At 34.5% G+C, this 25,000-nt stretch overlaps 2 protein-coding genes across 2 annotated transcripts in view; both read left to right on the top strand.

The window, feature by feature from the left end:
- krit1 (KRIT1 ankyrin repeat containing) overlaps positions 1–21,732 on the top strand; it is a 23,647-nt gene extending 1,915 nt beyond the window's left edge. The window contains exons 5-17 of the mRNA XM_056241357.1: positions 592–721; positions 5,157–5,400; positions 8,240–8,355; positions 9,724–9,867; positions 10,393–10,549; positions 11,680–11,787; positions 11,867–12,023; positions 15,301–15,452; positions 17,664–17,830; positions 18,601–18,688; positions 19,504–19,710; positions 21,444–21,560; positions 21,638–21,732. Coding sequence (XP_056097332.1) covers positions 592–721; positions 5,157–5,400; positions 8,240–8,355; positions 9,724–9,867; positions 10,393–10,549; positions 11,680–11,787; positions 11,867–12,023; positions 15,301–15,452; positions 17,664–17,830; positions 18,601–18,688; positions 19,504–19,710; positions 21,444–21,560; positions 21,638–21,727 — 1,877 coding nt within the window. The 3' untranslated portion in view covers positions 21,728–21,732. The remainder of the gene's footprint in view (positions 1–591; positions 722–5,156; positions 5,401–8,239; positions 8,356–9,723; positions 9,868–10,392; positions 10,550–11,679; positions 11,788–11,866; positions 12,024–15,300; positions 15,453–17,663; positions 17,831–18,600; positions 18,689–19,503; positions 19,711–21,443; positions 21,561–21,637) is intronic.
- Positions 21,733–24,594: 2,862 nt separating this feature from the next.
- The window catches only part of LOC130076309 (protein FAM167A-like), a 3,551-nt gene continuing 3,145 nt past the window's right edge, over positions 24,595–25,000 (top strand). Inside the window, exon 1 of the mRNA XM_056241352.1 lies at positions 24,595–25,000. This exon is cut by the window's right edge and continues 616 nt beyond it. The gene's annotated coding sequence lies outside the window, so the exon portion shown is untranslated.

Here is a 25,000-nt window from a genome sequence, read left to right as displayed (position 1 = left end):
CTATATAATATATTAGTTTCACCTTTTAAGTTGATTTACTGAAATAAATGAACTTTTGCACGATATTCTAATTTTTCGAGTTTCACCTGTGTGTGTATATATATATATATATATATATATATATATATGACTCACTTTAATTTGCATATGACATTTGTTCAAATGTTTTGGAGATTTTTTTTAATGCTTTTGACAAAAAGTCACCAAAGCTGCATTTATATGATCAAAATACAGTAAAATAATTTTTTGTTATTTGAATATATTGCAAAGTGTAATTTTATTCCTGTGATCAAAGCTGAATTTTCAATCCTTCAGAAATCAGTATAATATGATGATTTGCTGCTCAGCATTTTTTATTATTATTACAGGAAGTTCAAAAGAACAGCATTTATTTTAAATAAAAACATTTCTAACAATGTTAAAATCTTTACTGTCACTTTTTTTAAAAATCAATTTAATGAGTCCTTGCTGAATAAAACCTTTAAAAAATCACACACTGACCCCAAACTATGATATACACCTTAACTGTGAGTTGTGTAGCTTATCTCGGCTGTGAATGCTGAAGTGAATATGGTCTGTATTTCAATATAGAAAACAACAAGTCTGTTTATCACCCTGGGAGCCCCAGTTTCTACTGCCTTCAGGACATTATGCGTGTCTGTAGTGAAACCAGTGCCCATTTCTCCTCCACCACCTCAAAGATGCTTCTCGCTCTGGACAAGTAAGTTTGAACATCATCGCTGACCACCAAAGTGTCCGAAAATCATGCAAATAGGACTTTAGAGTCTTTTTATGATAATATGAAGACCATTTTCTTGTCCTCCATTGGCCTATTTTCAGTTGAAACAGGACGTTGGGAAGGACGAAGTTTATTTTACCTAAACCAGTAGCTTTTAGTTTTGGTCACAACCCTTGAACCATGATTTAAAGTGTCGTGTAGTGTGTAATATAGTTGTTTGTGAATGTTAAAAGATCTGCAACGTCAGTAATTCCAGTCTCACATCCGTAACATATCTACGTAACAATGCTAACAAATTTGCATAATGGCAGCCCATTGGCTGAACAGTGTCTCTTAGCCCCGCCCTCAAAAACTAGTGTATCTGAGACTGGAAGAGTTCGGTTCGTGTTGTTCGTGTCGAGAAGACGCTGTTTTCTGCTGACAAAGCAAATCCACTTTGATGAGATTGATACGGTGAAACCCACGCCATCGTTACTGTTCGTATCACTGTGATCAAGAGCTGAGGTTCAGATATGCTAATGAGCGTTCGTTTCTGACCAATCACAACAGACTGGGCCATCTGACCAATCAGAGCAGAGCAGGTTCTCGGAAAGGAGGAGTTTAGAGAGACTGAATCTTCAAATGAACTGTTTTCAGACTTTAGGTGATGCTGCAGTGTATATTATGTGAAAATGAAAGTGTTTTTTGACTTTGGATGCATGTAAAACTATTGTAAGAGATCCAAAACAAAATTAAGAACCTTTAAAATAGCATAATAGGGCACTTTAATATCGGCTATTGCTATTCAGAGCTAGGTAGTAAAAGGGGGAGGAGACATTCTCCTTCTAAAGAGCATTTGATTGGACAAAAGTCTATTTTGGGGAGAGAAATAATTCAAGTTTTATATGTTTATTTGCTAAGTTAACAAACCCCAAAGCTATAAGACAGACTAAACGCCACAAAACTCTAATTTTGAATGCATGTGGTATTTATTTATTTTTTTGGAAATTTTATTTCGTTTTCTAATTTGACATTTGTTTTTTCTGAACATAGGTCCAAAAAAAAGAAACAATAGCATGGTATACCAAATGTGTAAAAATAAAGGAACTGTAGGTACAGATAAATTAAATAGCCCTGATACGTAAAATAAAGATCACAGCGGTAACATCAGAAGGGTGTGGGGACAAAAATATAGAAGAAAAGAGAAAGAAAAAAAATTCTACCATAACAAGATATTAATAGTTAGGTAAATAAATTAAGCATAACCAAGATAGGTAACACTTTACTTGAAGGGGTGTGCATAAGACTGACATAACACCTTCATAATCATGACATGACACATGTCATGAATATGAAGGAGGGTTTATGCATGTTTATGACAACTGTCATTAAGTGTAATGTGTAATGTGTGTAATGTCATTAAGTGCAACTTGACATAAACAAATACATCATAACCTGTCAGTGTCTTTGTCATGACAACTTGACATTACTAAGACAACACAACCTGTCATAAATATGCCATAAACATGACATAGCAGATTAATCATCAAACTTAAGAAAGCACTTAGCTTTATGGGTTAACATTACATTAAACTGTCAGGTGGTTGGTTTTGACATTGGCTGTCATGAGGCATTATAACCTTTTAATGACAAATTAAAAGTGTACCACTGTAGTTGAGGTCACAAAAAATATTCATGACACAGTTATAATGCCTCATGACAGCCAATGTCAACACCAACCACCTGACAGTTTAATGTAATGATAACCCATAAAGCTAAGTGCTTTCTTAAGTTTGATAATCTGCTATGTCATGTTTATGACAATTTATGTTGTTTTGGTAATGTCAAGTTGTCATTACCAATACACTGACAGGTTATGATGTATTGGCTTATGTCAAGTTGTCATAACAAAGAAATCTCAAACAATGTCATATTTGCATTCAAAATGTCATAATTGAGCGAATGACACTTAATGACTGTTGTCATAAACATGCATGAAACCTCCTTCATATTCATGACATGTCATGCCATGATTATGAAGGTGTCATGTCAGTCTTATGCACACCCTTCAAGTAACGTGTTACCCAAAGATATAATGCAGTTTTAAAACCAGTATAGGGATCTCCCAGTCACGTGACCCCTAGCCGCTTGTCAGCCATTTTGACGGAATACATCCGTCGGCTACTCATAGATCCATTACCGTGGGTAATATATATTATTAGTATATTATACTAATAATATAATTATTAGTATATTATTATACTAATAATATAATTATTAGTATAATTAGCCTAAATATTGAAATACTTTGCGCTACAGTATTGATATAATTGCATGCGCAAAATCATGGTACAAAATATCTCGATACTGAACAGAATCGATTTTTCCCCCACCACGTCATGTCATCACACTTATTATTAGCATCACAAAAATAAATATACAAGAGGAAGATAAAGGAATTAGGAATCATATATCCATATGAAGCACCACAAGTTCTTTTTACAGGCATTAAATGTGTAGAAAAACTTCCTGACATTGAGTTCGGTGACATTACAGCTACCTTATTCACATCCCATGTGAATAAAATCCCGAAGCTTCATTAAAAGAAAATTATTTTTCAATCATCACCGCAAAGGTTGGTCAATGTATTTTTTTCATCAAATTATAGTAGGCCTACCTGTAATAATTTTTAAACTGAGTTTACAGGGGAAAACACAAAACAAAATCACCAACAAGATTAAGTGCATATTTTGATTACCAAAAAACAGGACACTCCCGGCAAACAGATAGGCTACTCAAATGATACTCGATATTTACTCAAAGATGCCTTATTAATTAATACATTTAAAGTAGCCTCCTCTGTATGGATAGAAAATTGTTATATTACAAGACACAAATTCAGATAGGCTTCTCAGAGGTTACTCAACATGCTTTATTATGACAGGTTTAAAAAATAATCAATGAAATAATGATAGAAATAATGTCTCTTCCGTATTAGAAAAATAAATATATAAATGATAAATAACTAAAAGAAATACCTCCAAATTGAACAAAAATAGCTCTCACAAACTTACAAAAACGAACTAACAAAATGTATTTATATCTTTAGTTTTCTTCCTCTTTATCCTGTTTTTCTTCCTCGTCCTTGTTTGCCCATCTATATTTTGCTGTAGAGCTGATCTTTCCAAGCAATTTTTTGAAAAGCAGGACATTTTCATCACTTTATAAAAAACAGCCAGGACGGCCAGGACAGGACGTGAAAACAGGACATGTCCTGGTAAAACAGGACTGTTGATCACCCTAATTAAGTGTATCTTTAATGAATTTGTTTAATCTAGTTTGATCCAAGAAAAACGAAATAATAGCCTATATATTCTTTTTTATACTTGTCTCAACCTGTGTTTCTAACGATTTATAAGAAGTGTCAAATAAAATACAAGATCAGCTTTTGGTATTTGAAAACGAAAGAATGTAATGTGATAATAGGCCGCCGCCTAACGAATTAACTGATCTAGGAATGCATGTATGCGTTTTGCCTGTTTATTGCCGCCAACCACTTTTCTCCGTTTTGTTTCTTTTGGGATACGGTATAAAGATATTCCTTTTGTATGATCACGTATCTGATCGCATCCAAATGCACAGCATCGCTCGGGCATGATATGAATATTTCGCGACGAGCTATTATCACCGGCGGTTTAGCATTTTCTATACCGTCAAGATGGCTGCTCCAAATGGCGTGACGTCACGCGGGACGTCCCTATAAAGTTATCACATTCCCAAATGATCTAAAACAGGCTTCCATATTTTCAAAAATATATCTAGCTTGTCATTGTTAATAAATCGTAACTTCTCAATATGAATAATTCTCACTCAGCAATACATCGAATTTTGGGACAATGTCCAGTTTCCAGCATTCATGCGGTATTTAAAAGCTCGTGTTTATTGACTGATGAGGTTAGCTCTGTAATTTTTTTTTATACAGGTGAAACTCGAAAAATTAGAATATGGTGCAAAAATTCATTTATTTCAGAAGAATCAACTTATAAGGTGAGACTAATATATTATATAGACTCATTGCATGTAAAGTGAGATATTTCAAGCCTTTATTTGTTATAATTTTGATGATTATGGCTTACAGCTTATGAAAACCCCAAATTCAAAATTAGAATATTGTGAAAAGGTTTTCACTGCTGTAAGCCATAATCATCAAAATTATAACAAATAACGGCTTGAAATATCTCACTTTGCATGTAATGAGTCTATATAATATATTAGTTTCACCTTTTAAGTTGATTTACTGAAATAAATTAACTTTTGCATCGAGTTTCATCTGTATATATTTTTTAAGATACATTACAAAACAGTGGGAGACAAAAAAGACACTAAAATATATAACGGTACACAGATACACTTGAGTTGTTGTCTCTGTTTATGTCAGGTGGCTAGCAGAGCAACACGCTGTGCCTCACGCCATCCCTGCACTCTTCCGGCCGGCTCCGGTGGACCGCGTGAAGACGAGCGTGAGTAACCCGGCGTATGCGGTGGAGAGCAAGCAGCCGGACGGCCCGCTCCACATGGGCTACACGGCGCTGGAGATCAAGAGCAAGATGATGTCCCTGGAAAAAGCTGACTTGTGCATCGAGAACCCTCTCTATGGGTCAGATCTGCAGTACACTAACAGAGTGAGGCTTTCTTTTATGATAAAAGTTGCATTCATAATAAACCATGCTCATAATTCAAGACAAAAATTTGGGGTCCGTAAGATGTTTTTATTTTTTTATTATTAAACAAGGTCACATTAGTTATATATATATATTTGGGCTGTCAGTTAAATGCGTTATTAACGGCGTTAACGCAAACCCATTTTAACGGCGTCAATTTTTTTATCGCGCGATTTACAGTCTTTTTGGCCTAGCAAACTTTGTCGTTTTTCCACATGCTTTTGCAACCGGACGCGGCGCTGCGCTATGAACCCCATTCATTTCAATGGTTTGCGCCGCGTGAGGACGTTTTGTTGCTTTGTCGACCAAAGAGCAAGCGGATCTAGCTAGACCGGAAACAACAACAGGCACGACGCACACACTCGTTTGGGCTTGTGAGACGGCCAAATAGTAGGTTAACGTTACGTTTTGAGTGGATGACGAGCGCGAGACGCCGAAATGGATGCCAATAAGATTCTGAATTGAAAGTTTACTTTTAAAAAGTTGCCAAATGGTCCCATTGACAAGACCAAAGTGATCTGTGTGTTTTGCCGTTGTGAACTGAGCCATCATCATCGCAGCACGTCCAGTCTGAAATACCACTTGATGATGGCCAAGCACACACACACACACGCACACACAGCTGATGCGAATTCTCCGCCCCCTCGTCAATATCAGGACCTCGTCAGTATTTCTTTCACCCTTTTATTGATGGACAGTGTTACATTGTGTGAGAGATTATTTGCTCCAAGTGTGAAATTGAACACTGTATATGCCAGTGTTGTTTTCAATAAAAAACATTTGCACAAAGCAAGCCGATCCACTTTTCCATGTTGTTAAGAGCATTAAAATGAGAAAAAATAATGGGACAAAAAGAAATGAAGAGACATTTAGAATAGATAAAAATGTGCGATTAATTGCGAGTTAACTATGACATTAATGCGATTAATCGCGATTAAATATTTTAATCGTTTGACAGCACTAGTTTATAACATTACAAAAGGTTTTATATATCACATAAATTATCATGTCCTTTTGAACTTTCTATGCATCAAAAAAATCCTGAAAAATACAGAAATATGAAGCAGCACAACTGTTTTCAACATTGATACAGTTTTTTACAATCACTTTGTTACTATTTTCAGAACCTTGATGTCATTTTTCACAACTCTAGACACAAAACTCACAACCAATGATCAAAAAGCACATTTTTCAAAACTCTAACCCTTTTCTCAATTGCTTGGATACAATACACATAAAACTTAGATCATTTGTTCATTCAACAAAGATCACCTGTTCAATATGACACAACTTAACATCAAAGTACTACTATTTCAAAAGGCAATTCACACATTACATTTCAAATGAGTGTCTATTCATTTCCTTACAATGATCTAACTATCAATTGATACAACTGCTCAAAATGATAAGTAACTGTTGCATTACTCTTAATGCATAGTTGTATGGAAACAGACACACAATCTTCCATGTTTACAGTAAATCATGAAAGTTTCAAGATAATGAGATTCATTGTCACCAATTAGCATGGCATGAACCAATTAGACTACAATATCCATGGATGTAGCCTAATATTTTATCATACTGTAATGCTTCATCAGACACTGTGTCTATGGTGCCAAATACTGTACCACCTTTTCAGACTATGTACAGTATTGACAGTACAGTACTGTATAGATGCAGGCCCTTGTAACTGCGTGTCCAATTCTGCCAATCACAGCAGAGCAGTGTCAGGCCTGGACTCGCCATGCCAAAGGTTTTTTCCAAGATGTCATTTTCCAACATCCATTGTGATGTAGATGAGAACCTGTGGCCAAATCCACAACACAGAGTTGATGACAGTGTAGAAGTACAGTAATCACTCCTGTTTAGTTTCTTACAGCAAGTTGAGGAACACTGCATTTGATGTTTTACAGTACTGTCTTTTCTTTTCTATTTCATAGCTAATTATTTTTGCTTTGATTCAAAAAACCATGTTGTGATTGTACTGTAGTGTTTTGCATCAATATATTACAAACTTTGTTCACAATGATTCCACTGTGTCTGTAATATTCTCTCTACTACTGCAGTACTTTTACAGAGATGTATTTACTGTACATGTAGTACCATAATGAAACCTGTATCACCTATTTTGCTCTACAATATTTAATGATAGTACGAACAATGACACAGTGAAACTATCGGTTGCTTGTGTGTGGGTGATCTATAGTTATGTTTCAATGGTATTTCACAGTTAATTTGTTTTTTGAACCAATGATTGTGCAAGTGCAAGATTTCTTTAAAGATGTGAATGCACAATGCAATGTTTTGAACATTAGACAGCCTGTGTTACAAGTGATTATCGTTTTGAGTTTTGTGTCTAGAGTTTTGAAAAATGACATCAAGGTTCTGAAAATAGTAGCAAAGTGATTGTAAAAAACTGTAATAATCATAAATGTTTCTTCAGCATCAGATCATCATATTAGAGTGATTTCTGAAGGATCATGTGACACTGAAGACTGGAGTAATGATGCTGGAAATTCAGATCACAGGAATAAATTACATTTTAAAATATATTCACATAGAAAACAGTTATTTAAAATTTTAATATTTCACTGTTTTTACAGTATTTTTGATAAACACAGCCTTGGTTAGCATGACACACTTCTTACAAAAACATAATTTAAAAAAAACAAAGCTTTGAACGGTAGTTTATATAAGATTATGCATGTTGTCAAATTATACTCAGTAGTTGTTTGTCATGTGCAATACCTTTTTAATTGATATTTTGAATACATAACACGATTTGAACTCTTGCCTAAAGGTGGACAAAGTCATCATCAACCCTTACTTTGGTTTGGGAGCGCCAGATTACTCCAAAATCCAGATTCCAAAGAGAGACAAATGGCAGCACAGCATGACCAGCGTCACAGAAGACAAGTCAGTATATTTGTTTTACGTTTACTATCCTGACGCTCTGTGTATGACACTATTAGGCTGCTAATAATCAGACTTTATCAAATACTATACAATTTTCTATATGCCATAATCATATGTTAACAAACAAGTATTCATTACTTCAATGAGCTCATTGTTTCTGCCTTAAATTAATACATTGTTTAAATTATATTTTAATATATATATATACAGGTGAAACTCAAAAAATGTGAATATCATGCAACAGTTCATGTATTTCAGCAATTCAAATTAAAAGGTGAAACTAATATATTTAGTATATATAACTATATACATATGCATGATTATACTTTTCAGAGGGCCGACATTTCTGTATTTAAAATCCTTTTTTTTATTGATTTCATGTAATATTCTAATCTTCTAAGATTTTGAATTTGGGGTTTTCATAAGAAGCCATAATCATCAAAATTGTAACTTTTGCACGATATTAAAATTTTTCGAGTTTCGCCTGTGTATATATACATACATACATACTATTAAAAACATAATAAAATATTGTTAATAGTGTGGAATTTGAATATTTGCAAAGAGATTTTTTTAATATATATATATTTATGTATATATAAATATTAGGGCTGTCAAACGATTAATCGCATCCAAAATAAAAGTTTGTGTTTACATAATATATGTGTGTGTACTGTGTATAATTATTTTGTATATAAATGCACACGTATATATTTAAGAAAAATATGTTATTTATATATAAAATGTTTATATTTATATAAAATATACATTATATATAGGCTACATTCAGTCTTTATACAGTATATACATGCACATATTTCTTAAATACACATGCATGTGTGGGTATTTATGTATTAAAAAATAACTATACACAGTACGCACACATATATTATGTAAACACAAACTTTTATTTTGGATGCGATTAATCGCGATTAATCGTTTGACAGGCCTAATAAATCATAAATTATATTTAAGTAACTTTGCATGCATTTATTCTACTAACACAAACTTTAACTTAGCAACTAATACTCTAAATTAATGGATAATCAAAATAAAGTGTAATGATTCTTATTAAAGATTTTTAAATATATATATATATATATATATATATATATATATATATATATATATATATATATATATATATAAAAGAAAAAAATATATATTATGTTAATATTTGCAAAGAGATTTTGTAAAAAATATTTTTTTTTATTATGTATATATAAATATTAAATGATATTTAAGTAACTTTTTTAAGTACTAACCCAAACCCTAACCCAACAGTCTACTGTTGTATTGGACAATGTTATTGGACTTTGAGAATGAGGTGTAACACGCGGTTGTGTGGTTCCTCTGTGTGTCCTGTAGAGAGCGCCAGTGGGTGGACGACTTCCCTCTGCACCGCAGCGCCTGTGAAGGAGACACTGAGCTTCTGGCCAAACTCCTGGACAGCGGCTTCTCCGTTAAACAGCTGGACAGTGACCACTGGGCTCCCATTCATTATGCATGCTGGTATATATCAATGTTTTTTTAAAGGGTTAGTTCACCCAAAAATGAAAATGATGTCATTAATGACTCTCCTTCATGTCGTTCCAAGCCCGTCAGACCTCTGTTCATCTTCGAAACACAGTTTAAGATATTTTAGATTTAGTCCGAGAGCTTTCTGTCCCTCCATTGTAAATGTGTGTACGGTATACTGCCCTTGTCCAGAAAGGAAATAAAGACATCATCAAAGTAGTCCATGTGACATCAGTGGGTTAGTTAGAGTGTGTTGAAGCATCGAAAATACATTTTGGTCCAAAAACAACAAAAACTCAGACTTTATTCAGCATTGTATTGTGTTCCGGTTCTGTTGTGGACGCGGATCCACATTTTTGGGTGAACTAACCTTTTAAGTTGAATTACTGAAATAAATGAACTTATGTGACCAGGTGTAAATGGAATCGTTTTGATAAATCCGATATCTCTGAGAAAGCGCATGAAGTGGCCAGGTGTACAGCGCCCCATGACATCAGTATGCTTGTCCTCTGACTCCAGGCATGGGAAGCTGGAGGCCACCAAGCTCCTGTTAGAGAAGGGGAACTGCAACCCGAACCTGCTGAACGGGCAGCTGAGCTCTCCTCTGCACTTCGCAGCCGTCGGCGGGCATGCAGAGATCGTGCAGATACTCCTGCAGAATCCCGAGATCGACCGAGTGAGGAACACAGTCTTTTATATCTCACTTCCCCAACGTTTCTACATTCAGATTATTGCCTTTGCCTTCACTCTCATGTTGGATTAATCTTTAAAAGTGTTTTTAAAGATTAATCCAACATGAGAGTAAATTAATTTCCATTTTTGAATACTGTACATTACAATGTGATGCACAAATTCACTTGCAGCATTTTAAAACAACTGGTATTCCTTTTTAGTATATATCGTTTTTCATGTAGTGTAGAATGTTTGTTTGCTATGAGTTTTTGTAAATATAGAATTTTTTATTGTTTTAAATATATATATATTTTTTTTGTTAGAGAAACTTTAAAAACCTTCAATTTTTTATTTATTCATTGAGATGTGTGTGTGTATATGTGTATATATGTACAGGTGAAACTCGAAAAATTAGAATATTGTGCAAAAGTTCATTTATTTCAGTAATTCAACTTAAAAGCTGAAACTAATATATTATATAGACTCATTACATGCAAAGTGAGATATTTCAAGCCTTTATTTGTTATAATTTTGATGATTATGGCTTACAGCTTATAAAAACCTTTTCACAATATTCTAATTTTGAATTTGGGGTTTTCATATCTGTAAGCCATAATCATCAAAATTATAACAAATAACGGCTTGAAATATCTCACTTTGCATGTAATGAGTCTATATAATATATTAGTTTCACCTTTTAAGTTGATTTACTGAAATGAACTTTTGCACCATATTATAATTTTTTGAGTTTCACCTGTATATGTATACAAATTGAAAATAATAACTTATTAAAGATTTTAAAATATATATATATATATATTAATATATATATATTTTTATATATACAAAATGTGTATATATATATATATATATATATATACAAAATGTATATTAAAAACATAATATAATATTGTTAATAGTGTGGAATGTTAATATTTGCAGAGATTTTGTAAAAAAAAAAAAAAATTGTATTATATAAATATTAAATTATATTTAAATTATTTAAAAAAAATAGTTTATTATTTATATATACATATATACACACAATAAATAAATAACTTAAAAATGAAAGGTTCTGTAATAAAAACATATATATTATATGTATATATAAATGCTGTCCCTTGTTATTTTAAGCACATTGAGGACCAACAGAAGCGATCCCCTCTTCAACTGTGTGAAGAAAACAAGCAGAACAACTGGGAGGAGTCGGTGAAACTCCTTCAGCAAGCCAACAACAAACCAGTGAGTGCGAAACCACAGCGTTCTGCATCAGCGCTGCGATGTGAAGTCCTGCTAAGCTGACCCTTCTGGTTTGTTTCAGTACGAGAAGGTGAGAATTTACCGCATGGATGGATCGTACCGCTCCGTGGAACTGAAACACGGGAACAACACGACAGTGCAGCAGATCATGGAGGGCATGAGACTCTCTCAGGAGACACAGCAGTACTTCACCATCTGGATCTGCTCAGAGAACCTCAGTGAGACCACCACACCGGACTAGTGGTACTTAAGAGCATAGATATCCATAATAAAGGCTAGCTGTCTCGCCCGTGCTGCTGGCCAATGGAGGTCGACGTCCGCACTGGCGGCCATCTTGCCACAGGCAGCTCGCTCACTCGTAACATTGTGTTTTAATGGTGCATGTGCTTTTTAAATAACCATAACTTGCTCAATTTTCTACCGATTTTCAAACGGTTTGGTTTGTTATAAACGTCCGAGATGTAGTTATGTCACTGCACACTTATGAATAATAAGTGTATAAATAAATAATCATCCAGAATTATAGCCACGCGTTAATAACGTTTGTAAGAAACCAAACCGTTTGTAAATCCGTCAAGATTTCAACGAGATAAGAGTGTTTGTGTTCGTGCTGATCACTCATCTTACATCAGGCACCCCAGAGCCCGCCAGAAAGCTTGCCTGTGACAAGATGGCCGCCGGTGATGACGATTGACGATAGAGACTCCGCCGTAAGACATCTAGCCTTTATTATGGATATCTATGGTTAAGAGTACCGCCTTCGGTACCAAGTCGATACAAAAATGTGGCGCTTTGAGCGCTGTTGACCGGAATCATAAACACTTCTGATTGGCCGTTGTTCATGCACTCATCAAATATGTCTGTGATTGGCTACAATGATCAGCGCTTCAAAGACATGTTGTAAATATACATCAATGACGCTCTCCAGCGAGCGCTTACACAGATACACACGCGAGCGTTTGAAAGCAGGCGTCTATCAGCGGATCGGTCCTGCTTGTGCTTTCAAAACACTTTCAAACACTTCCGTGTGCTCTTGTAGCCAATCACAGCAGGCTTGTGCAGAATTCAGAATCTCAGAATTGGCCTCCATTCAATTCATGAATAGAGAGCCTAAGCCCCTCCCCTCCGCTTCCGGCTCATGCAACCTTATTTCGGAAAAAATATGTATGGTAGTCAATGGCGAGAGACAACTTATCTTTTTATTCCGTCTGAACTGTGCCCTGAATTACACATATGATGTTTGTCAATTTAAAAGATAATTATGAAAGTCGCAGTTTGTCATGAAACAGAAGAGTAACATTTAGTTTTATGTGAAAATCGCTCAATGAACTGCATCTCCCGGGAAGCGAAACAACGAGCGAGATCCGCTGCTCGTGTGTGTGCAGTCTGGAACAAAACACTCGATGACGGCGTAACGTTACGATTATAACGCAATACTATAGAAACAATGACAGACGTTAGCTTCGGTAAAGTTAGCTTCGGTAAAGTTAGCTTCAGTAAAGTTAGCTTCAGTAAAGTTAGCTTCAGTAAAGTTAGCTTCAGTAAAGTTAGCTTCAGTAAAGTTAGCTTCAGTAAAGTTAGCTTCAGTAAAGTTAGCTTCGGTAAAGTTAGCTTCAGTAAAGTTAGCTTCAGTAAAGTTAGCTTCAGTAAAGTTAGCTTCGGTAAAGTTAGCTTCAGTAAAGTTAGCTTCAGTAAAGTTAGCTTCAGTAAAGTTAGCTTCGGTAAAGTTAGCTTCAGTAAAGTTAGCTTCAGTAAAGTTAGCTTCAGTAAAGTTAGCTTCAGTAAAGTTAGCTTCAGTAAAGTTAGCTTCAGTAAAGTTAGCTTCGGTAAAGTTAGCTTCAGTAAAGTTAGCTTCAGTAAAGTTAGCTTCGGTAAAGTTAGCTCCGGTAAAGTTAGCTTTAGTAAAGTTAGCATCTGTAAAGTTAGCTTCAGTAAAGTTAGCTTCGGTAAAGTTAGCTTCGGTAAAGTTAGCTTCAGTAAAGTTAGCATCAGTAAAGTTAGCATCAGTAAAGTTAGCTCAGTAAAGTTAGCTTCAGTAAAGTTAGCTTCAGTAAAGTTAGCTTCAGTAAAGTTAGCTTCAGTAAAGTTAGCTTCAGTAAAGTTAGCTTCAGTAAAGTTAGCTTCAGTAAAGTTAGCATCAGTAAAGTTAGCTTCAGTAAAGTTAGCATCAGTAAAGTTAGCTCAGTAAAGTTAGCATCAGTAAAGTTAGCTTCAGTAAAGTTAGCTTCAGTGAAGTTAGCTTCAGTAAAGTTAGCATCAGTTAAAGTTAGCTTTAGTAAAGTTAGCTTCAGTGAAGTTAGCTTCAGTAAAGCTAGCTTCAGTAAAGTTAGCTTCAGTAAAGATAGCTTCAGTAAAGCTAGCTTCAGTAAAGTTAGCTTCAGTAAAGTTAGCTTTAGTAAAGTTAGCTTCAGTAAAGTTAGCTTCATTCATTGAGAGAAAATGTGCGCCTTTTGGGTTTGTAGTCTTTGTAATTACGTATTTTCACAGTCTTATACCTCAACAGTTTTACATCAAACTGCGAGATCACAATATTTGTTGTCTCTCGCCATTGACTACCATACAATTTTTTCCGAAATAAGGTCCCATGGTGGTCGACCGGAAGGGGAGGGGCTTGGGCACTCTGTTGGAATTTGAATTGAATTGACTCCGCCCCACAGGAAGTTGAATTTGAATTGGAAATTGGAAAGAATGTGTTAAATCTCACAAACACTCAGTGTTACTTTGGAAATGTAATTGCTTACTGTTATAAGTTACCCATTATAATTATGGTTTGGATTATTTTATTTGGATTTCTTTATCAATGTAAAGCAATTTCCTTTTAATTTGATTAGTAACTAATTGAACTACACATTTTACCTCAGTAATACAACTAAATACAATTACATTAATTTTGTAATTTAATAACATAATTTCATTACACGTAACTAGTCACTCCTCAACCCTGCATACATTTTGTTCTAAAATAAATAAATATATATATATATGTATAAAAACAAATGTCAACCTCAATTTTTTTTTCTAAAGATTTGCTATAGTAATTAAAGAATCATTTTCCACAAAATTACAATTACAATAAATCAAACTTAATTATTTATTCTGTGACGAGCTTTTAACATTCATTGTGGGGGAAAACATTTCCTGTTAATGTAATCTGTACAAGTAGTTCAAACTACTATAATTTATAGAATATGTAATGCAATCATATCTGACATATACTATAAACTTCATTGTTAAACACTTCACTTAAAATATGTATATGAATATCTTTGAATTTTTATTGAATTGCAATTCTGCTTCCTTGAATTCAAATTCAATTCTGCATCACAGACATATCCGATGAGCTCGTGAACACAGCGGCCAATCAGAAGTGTTTATGATTCTCTCAACAGCGCTCAAAGCGGCACGTTTTTAAATTAGACGACACTACACCTGACGACTCCTGAAAACGCAGATATCTGATATTCCTTCATGCTTTTCCTCTGTCGTGTTGTGTAGGTCTGCAGCTGAAGCCGTACCACAAGCCCTTGCAACACTTACGGATCTGGACCGAGATAGTGACCGATCTCACGGCTCTCGATCCACAACGGGAAACCCCACAGCTATTCCTGCGCAGAGATGTTCGGCTGCCCTTGGAGATCGAAAAAAAGGTTTCTGCCACACCGTCAATATCTTTTCTCAATCTTTACCAAAGTCCCTTTCAAGGAAACTACTCATACCATGCCCTAAATGTGTTTTTGTGAAGGAAAAGTGCATACTTTTGAGTGTGTAGTAGAAGAGTAGACATGCTACTTCATCATAATTGTCTTTAACGAACCGTCACACAGTCTCATGCCTCCTGTCAATCATCTCGTCACGGTTAAAATGTTGATGTTGATGAAATGTTGATCTACCAGTCGTGGGTCTTTCATGCGGAGAACAATGGAAGCTTGTTTCCGCCACAGAATAAAACATTTAAAAACATAACTGCAACTTTTTAATCACACAATTGCGAGTTTACATAGTAATTCTAACTTATTTCTTAGAATTGCGAGATATAAACTCACAATTACAAGAAATAAACTCGCTATTCTGACTTTATAACTCGCAATTGCGTCTGAATTCTGAGATAAAAAGTCAGAAAAACTCTTTATATACAATATAAGTAGGTCTAAAACCATTTGATCACTTATATTAATGTTATTAATGTATGATAATTAATGTTATCATCATATTGTCCAGCCTTAAAAGCAGTATAGTTTTTTGTCAGTGTTTATTTAAAAACATCCAATTATGCAGAATATACAGGTGAAACTCGAAAAATTTGAATATCGTGCAAAAAGTTAATTTATTTCAGTAATTCAACTTAAAAGGTGAAACTAATATATTATATAGACTCATTACATGCAAAGTGAGATATTTCAAGCCTTTATTTGTTATAATTTTGATGATTATGGCGTACAGCTTATGAAAACCCCAAATTCAAAATTAGAATATGTGAAAAGTTTTCATAAGCTGTAAAGCATAATCATCAAAATTATATCCAAATTTTTCGAGTTTCACCTGTACAATGGTAAATATTCAATTGATATAACAACAATTCAATATATAGGATATGATTTTACCTCTAAATTCAGCATATTGACAAAATAATAACTGCAAATCCAGCTTTCTCTGCCTGGATCCAGTTGTTTCTGTGAATCGCAGCGATCCATTTGCTTCTCTGTTCTGTAGTTTTCGGCAGTGTGTAAAAATACGCCTCAGATTTCTTGTCAAATCTAGTTGTACAAGTCAATCTCAAAGCTCTTTCCCGGTTTTAGATGCGTTTTGTGTGTTTTTCACGACGTTCACACTGAAAACCAATGCTGCCACTCAGTCGTTTTGCCACTCGATGGGCGTGACTCGCATACACTATGGCTGTGTCCGAAATCTCCACTCAAACCACTACTCCCTACTACCCCCTACATAGAGGTTAGGGAGTAGAGCACTATATAGTGAGCTCACCAGCATAATAGAAACACCACTTTCGGACACTACTCGATCGTCTCTCGGCGCCGTTGAATACGTCATTACTGTGGCACTATTTAAACGCGCCATCATCTGTCAGCTGTGCCGAGCCAGCTCTGGGCTAAATAGATATATTTTTTATAAATACATTACATTATATTGAGCTTATTTCTCCAAAATTGTAAAATTAAAAGTCATTTCTGGCCGTTTCTGTTATAATGCGTTACTCCACACATGATTATAACTTATAAACATAAATAAAATTAATACACATATTTCATATATTTTCATTTTCGCGCCACACCGTTTTCTCTTGCCTGTCGACATTAGGAAAAAACAAAACAGATCTACGTTATCAAATATCTTGCTCATAATACTCTTAATAAAACAGCTTTTAGACTCTGTGGAGATGCCACTCAATATTTATATTTTTTGTTTGTTTGTTCTCGTGATTCAGAAGATTTTGCGGATTAGCAAAAGAAACAGGATTTCTAGACACAGAAAACGACGTGCTGTTCTTGCTACGCTAGCGAGACGTAAGTTAAAGATGAAGATGATGCTGATAGGTCGATCAGCGCAATGCATGATGGTATGTAGGGCTTGGGTTAGTGACCATCGCTTGTACACTACTTTTCAAAATGCATTCTGGGATACATTGAGTGGACTATATAGGGTATAATAATCATCCCTATACATTCGGACAGCACTACAAAATGGCGAGCTCACTATATAGTCCACTATATAGTGCTTATATTTCGTGTTGCACTTTCTCCCATTCATAAGTTATACGAGTGCACTGTTTGTGCTCAGTCACCTGATCCACATCGATGGTTAAAGTCTTGTATCTGTGACATGAATGTAAGTTTCCACCTTAGGTTGAAGATCCGCTGTCCATCCTCATCCTCTTTGATGAAGCTCGTCACTGTCTCCTCAAAGGCTTTCTATCAGCGTCCGACAGCAAACTCATCACGCTGGCCAGCCTCCTCCTGCAGATCATATACGGGAACTACGACAGCAAGAAGCACAAACAGGGCTTTCTGAAGTATGTAGCTCAGTCCTCAGCAACACATACAGGTGGAACTCGAAAAATGAGAATATGGTGCAAAAGTTCATTTATGTCAGTAATTCAACTTAAAAGGTGAAACTAATATATTATATAGACTCATTACATGCAAAGTGAGATATTTCAAGCCTTTATTTGTTATAATTTTAATGATTATGGCTTATGAAAACCCCAAATTCAAAATTAGAATATGGTGCAAAAGTTCATTTATTTCAGTAATTCAACTTAAAAGGTGAAACTAATATATTATATAGACTCATTACATGCAAAGTGAGATATTTCAAGCCTTTATTTGTTATAATTTTAATGATTATGGCTTATGAAAACCCCAAATTCAAAATTAGAATATGGTGCAAAAGTTCATTTATTTCAGTAATTCAACTTAAAAGGTGAAACTAATATATTATATAGACTCATTACATGCAAAGTGAGATATTTCAAGCCTTTATTTGTTATAATTTTGATGATTATGGATTACAGCTTATGAAAACCTTTTCACAATATTCTAATTTTGAATCATAAGCTGTAAGCCATAATCATCACAATTATAACAAATAAAGCCTTGAAATATCTCTCTTTGCATGTAATGAGTCTATATAATATATTAGTTTCACCTTTTAAGTTGAAGTACTGAAATAAATGAACTTTTGCAACATATTCTAATTTTTCGAGTTTCACCTGTATTCACAGTTACTGTTTTCAGTGTTAGTGGTAAAGGACATGGGAATATGTTTTTTTGTTTAATGCAGTGAGGAAAACCTGAAATCCATCGTTCCAATCTCAAAGGTCAAGAGCAAAGCGCATCACTGGACTAACAGGATACTTCACGAGTACAAGGTGTGTTTATTTCACATAATGCGTATTGCTGGTCAGTGAGATATATAATTAGTCTCTTCTGCTCACCAAGGCAGTAAAATAGTGTGAAATAATTTAAAATAACTGATATAATTTATTCCTGTGATTAAAGCTGAGTTTTCAGCATCATTACTCCAGTCTTCAGTGTCACATGATCCTTCAGAAATCACTCTAATATGATGATTTGATGCTCGAGAAACATTTATGATTATTATCAGTGTTGAAAACAGTCGTGCCGCTTCAGACTTTTTGGAAACCGTGATTCTTTGATGATTAGAATGTTTAAAATAGGAATCTTTTGTAACTTTATAAATGTCTTTACTGTTACTTTTGATCAATTTGAAACATACCCGTATTAAATAAAAAAAGTATTAATTACTTGGTAACACTTTACAATAAGGTTCATTAGTTAACTACCTTAGTTAACATGAACTAAGAACGAACAATACTTCTACAGCATTTATAAATCTTAGTTAATGGTAATTTCAACCTTTACTAATACGTTATTAAACTCAAAGGTTGTATTTGTTAGGATTAATTAATACACTGTGAACTAACATGAACAAACAATGAACAGCTGCGTTTTTATTAACTAACATTAACAAAGATTAATAAACACTGTAACAAATGTATTGCTCATTGTTAGTAACTAATGAACCTTATTGTAAAGTGTTACCAATTATTATTTTTTTAAATATCTTACTGACCCCCAAACTTTTGAATGTTGGGCTCTATGTATAAATGTTTGTATTTATCTGAACCTGCTCTGATTTCCTCAAATCTTGGTGTGTGTGTAGAGTTTGAGCACTAGCGAGGGCGTGAGTAAAGAGATGCACCACCTCCAGAGGCTCTTCCTGCAAAACTGTTGGGATATTCCCACATATGGAGCGGCTTTCTTCACCGGACAGGTGTTCACCAAGGCCAGCTCCAGCACACACAAGGTCATCCGAGTCTATGTGGGTGTGAACACCAAAGGCTTGCATCTAATGAACATGGAGACAAAAGTGAGATTTTAATGCTAATTACTTAAATAGCATGCTACTATAATGCTCCGAATTCTGTTTTTGAGTCTCCTGCAATAGATTTACATGCATCCAAGGTCAAAAAACACTTTTTTATAATATACATTCAGCATCGCCTCATCTCTCAAATAGTCTGAAAACGGTTAGTTTGAAGATTTAGTCTCATGGCGACAACCTGAACCAAACTCTTCCAGTCTCGGCTGCAACTACAGTGTTTCAGGGTCAATAAAAACCATAGACTGGAATTATGCAAATTTGGGTAACACTTTATTTTACATTGTCCTTGTTACATATGTTACATGTACTTACCATAGTATTAACAGTAAATTATGCATAATTACAGGCAACTAACCCTCAACCAAACCCTAATTCTACCCTAACCCTATAGTAAGTACATGTAGTTTAATAATATTAGTCAGTCCTTAAATATATAATTACACTTTAACAATGACACCTTAAAATAAAGTGTAACCCAAATTTGTTACATATTTGCTATTTTTGCATATTTTGGCCGATACCGATAATTTTTTATATTTGAAAGCCGATAACCGATATGTTGGCTGATAAATCTAAATCCAAATAAAAACAAAAGTCTCCCCATTAAAAGCCATGTCCCAAGCACACAATTATAATATCCTCATTATCATTTTATGTAGCCGATATCCTTTTCAAAGTGATTCCAGTCATATTTCAAGAAATTCAAAACCAACATGATGAACAAGTGCGCATCTGAAGCGTCTCAGCTGAAGGAAATACTACATTATTTATCAGCTTTAATATATAAACCACATTTTTTTTATCGGGGCAGTAACGTTAACATTAAAAATGAACATCGACTGTAATTACTGACGACTCGTTTCTTTAAGGCGAGACACGGCAGGCAAAAACATTGGGGGTTTTTCACTGGTCAATTCTGAGATTTTGGGATATTTGTCTTCAATAACATGTCTTCTTTCAGACTTGTGGTGAAAAAAAATGGTAATTTCCTTTTTATCAGCAACCAACCGTGAAAGTAAAAGGGGGGGGATTTAACTCTTAATGCGCAATCTCATTGGCTGATGCTAAATCTTTAAAGCCCGTTTTCTCAAAATGAATTTTCTCTCATACTCCAAGTCTGAAATCTCCACTTCAGTAGCACTATATACACCAAACTGTCCAGTCTTGTTGAGGGATTTGTAAATATATTATTCCTAGCCTGATTTATATAACATTTTATTCCAAAAAAACATGGCGAAAATCTTTTTTTTAAGGCTATTGACAGTATATTCTGACTTAGAGGATAACAAACGTAGATAATCCCTCTGTAATTTTTTCCCATCTAATATGTGAACACAATGAAAAAAGAATTTTGAACCTGGCTTTATCCAATACTAAAATATATGCAAATTAGTGCATATTTAATTAGATAATGCCTAATTTGCATATTTAAACATTAAATTACAGAAAACCTGTAATACATTTCTTTCTCATCTTAATGTAGGTAATCAACTGGGAAAGATTCATGGTGATATCTACTAGTTAAAAAAATTACCCTGTTCACCTTTGAGACACAAAATTTGAGTTTTGAAGCAGAGCTTTTACATTCACAAACAGCTTCATTACACACTACGTGAAAGGTCATATCTGAAAAAGCATAATCGGGGCACTTTAAATCACACCGACAGATGCTTTTACGTGGATTATGTCCCTCAAACCTTTTATATTTTATACATCAGGTGCTTCATCTCAGTCTGGAGTATGGGACGTTTATGTGGCAGCTCGGTCAGGCCGACCAATACGTCCAAATACACAGTCTGGAGAACAAGAAGAACTTTGTCGTACACACCAAACAGGTACGAGTCTCTCTCTGCATCTCGACAGTCACGTGACGACGCGAAACCCGAGCTTATGGTCTTGGTTTTCTCCCCAGGCCGGCCTCATCGTGAAGCTGCTGATGAAGCTGAGTGGACAGATCACACCGAACGACAGGGCGGTGGCAGATAAATATGCTTATGGTTGAACTTATCACAGATATCTTCGCATTTTTGCCTTTTTTTGTGCAGTTGTTTTGATTTTTATGCTATTTTAAAACTATGAATAAGAGTTGTTTTTACCAAAAGAAGATATTACGTATCATCATGAATGTTAACCTAATTTACCATGTTATATTTTCTTACTGTATATGGTATTATATGCATTTTATAATGTCATTTGTGCTTTTAACAGTTTTTGTAAATATGAATGGCCATTTTAATAAAAAAAGCTCATAAATTATACAAAAATTGCTTTTTAAAAATTATTTCTCAATCAGTTTGAAGCTGTTTTTTACGGAAGAGGATTAGGGCCAAGCAATAATACAAAAAATAAAACCATCTCGAGATTAAAGTCATTATAATGCGAAATTAAACTCGTTAAATAAAAAATAAAAAGTCGAAATACAATCTTGAGAATAAACTCATTAAATTTTGAGAATAAAGTCGTTGTGTTTTGAGAAAAAAAAATCGTTAAATTACGAGAAAAAAGTAGAAATAATCGTGAGAATAAACTCATTAAATTTCGAGAATAAAGTCGTTTATTCTCACAATTCTACTTTTTTCTCGAAATTTAACGAGTTTTTTTCTCAAAACACAACGACTTTATTCTCGATATTTAATGAGTTTATTCTCAAGATTGTATTTCGACTTTTTTCTCGAAATTTAACGAGTTTTTTCTCGAAACACAACGACTTTATTTTCGATATTTAATGAGTTTATTCTCAAGATTGTATTTCGACTTTTTTCTCGAAACACAACGACTTTATTCTCGAAATTAATGAGTTTATTCTCAAGATTGTATTTTGACTTTTTTTTCAAAATTTAACGAGTTTAATTTAGCATTATAATGACTTTAATCTCGAGATGGTTTTATTTTTTTATTATTGCTTAGCTTGGCCCTAATCCTCTTCCATAGCTTTTATCCACAAGCAAATCAGTAATGTTTTATTAACATAATTTTTCACAAACAAATTCCATGACTTTTACAGTAATTTAAATGTAATTAATTTGATCATCAAGAGTAATTCAAACCAATTTGTGAATCTGTTAGACTGACAATTTTATAATTTTTTGGTTCAAATAATATAATATTTGAAATATAAAACAAAATGCACTGTCCGTGTTACAGTGTAATTACACATTGAAGTACTGAGTAATAATAACTAATTACATGTACTTACTATAGGGTGTGGTTAAGGTTAGTTGCATGTAATTATGCACAATTTATAGTAATTACTATATTAACTACATCTAACATATAACAAGGACATTGTAAAATAAAGTGTTACCATATTTTTTTATTATTAAGTGAAACATCTACATTTATAACTCTTAGTCACAAGAACGTATCAATGTTCCTGTGCAGATTTCCATTCAGTATTGAAACCGGCTGTTGTTTCGAAGATTAATGGCTTTTCTGAATTGCCACGCCAAGATTCAGCCTCTATAACATTGTCGTGTAGTGCTTTGCTCTAAGGCCAGACATATTAATCTCATTTTCATTTACGGTCCACTGAACGCAGCATAAAGGTCAGAGCATTTCAAATGGTTTGTTAATATATAATTTGCATAATCTGGATGCACATTTTATGGATGCGCTAAATATTTGGGTCATCTATAGCCGTTCCGTGACCGTGGAGAGCGAAGGTTCGTTTCTCACTGGATTTGTCATCTATAAAGGTTAAAGAAAAAAATTAGCCCGGGGTGACCCTCACAAAATGTGGGGAACTTTTGTGAGAGCCCGATATCTAAAATGGCTGCCGTCGGCCAAGCTGAAAAAATTTACTTTTTAATGGTTTTGCCCACAGTGCTGCAATAATACATGGTTTCTGAGACTATTTGGGTCAAGAAATTCATAAATGATGTAGATTTATTGATTTGACCTTCAAATTCAAGATGGCCGCCAATTTTTGGCTCGTCATACAAAAATCGTCATAGACCCTTAAAGGAGAACTCCGGCGCAAAATGAACCTTTGGTCTAATAAAACATTGGTACCTAGTCAACCGTTCTCTGAGATTTGTTTTCATGATAATCGAATGTAAAGAGTTTTATCTCTAAAACTGTTTAGCGTATAACGCTAGTAATGGGGGCATCTATTAAGTAAAAAGAAATCGCTAGTTTATACCACTAACAAGACTCAAAATAGCCCCACACGAACACAGTAACATAATGAGGGTCTCTACATGCAAAACGAAGCATTGAGAACTTTGTAAGTGTACAGACCGTTTAATAAGAAGATATTTTATGAAGACAGTCCACTTCGTGTATACAGACAGGAGCCATCTTTGGAAAACAGTCTCGACTAATCAAACCACGAACGACGTCCTAAGTGAGCTGAACTGTATGAATGGCGTTCGTGGTTTGATTAGTCGAGACTGTTTTCCAAAGATGGCTCCTGTCTGTATACACGAAGTGGACTGTCTTTATCTTTATCTTCTTATTAAACGGTCTGTACACTTACAAAGTTCTCAATGCTTCGTTTTGCATGTAGAGACCCTCATTATGTTACTGTGTTCGTGTGGGGCTATTTTGAGCCTTGTTAGTGGTATAAACTAGCGATTTCTTTTTACTTATTATATGCCCCCATTACTAGCGTTATACGCTAAACAGTTTTAGAGATAAAACTCTTTACATTCGATTATCATGAAAACAAATCTCAGAGAACGGTTGACTAGGTACCAATGTTTTATTAGACCAAAGGTTCATTTTGCGCCGGAGTTCTCCTTTAATATTCGGCTCAAGTGAAAGCTCTGCTCATACTGAGTTCAGTTATGGACAGTAAAATTACAACATATTACAACCTTCGCTCTCCACGGTCACGGAACTGCTATAGATGATTTAACTAAAACTTCATTAAGTTCAAGATGTAAATAATGCATTTGTGCTTTTGTATTGTGTCTCTCATTCAGCTTCCATTAGGTGATGCATTGACAGGATTTGGTCAGTCGTGTCTTTCAATACATTCCCCCTTTCCTTTGCTCACTTATTCCCCTGTCGCAGTCATTGTACAACAGAAGACGAACACTAGACTTCTGTTCCTGTTACTCTAGAGAATGAAAAGATTGTTCCCGGCCTGCCAAAACGACATGGATTCTCCATTCCTCTGAGAATTCCTTCTCTTCGTCCACAAAAGTGATAAAAACGCTCAAAAAAAAAAAACCCCGTTGAGGTACACGGTGTCCGACTTCTCAACGGAGATCTTTCAGCTGCTAAAACCAGTGTAAAGCTCAGAGACACTGATGCCTCACTGAGATCTTTC

This window comes from Rhinichthys klamathensis, unplaced genomic scaffold (assembly GCF_029890125.1).
Source record: "Rhinichthys klamathensis goyatoka isolate OS25496 unplaced genomic scaffold, OSU_Roscu_1.1 h1tg000637l_1, whole genome shotgun sequence".
NCBI classification, from domain to species: domain Eukaryota; kingdom Metazoa; phylum Chordata; class Actinopteri; order Cypriniformes; family Leuciscidae; genus Rhinichthys; species Rhinichthys klamathensis.
The sequence above is the reverse complement of the archived record's forward strand: the minus strand, read 5'-3'. Positions and strand labels throughout refer to the sequence as shown.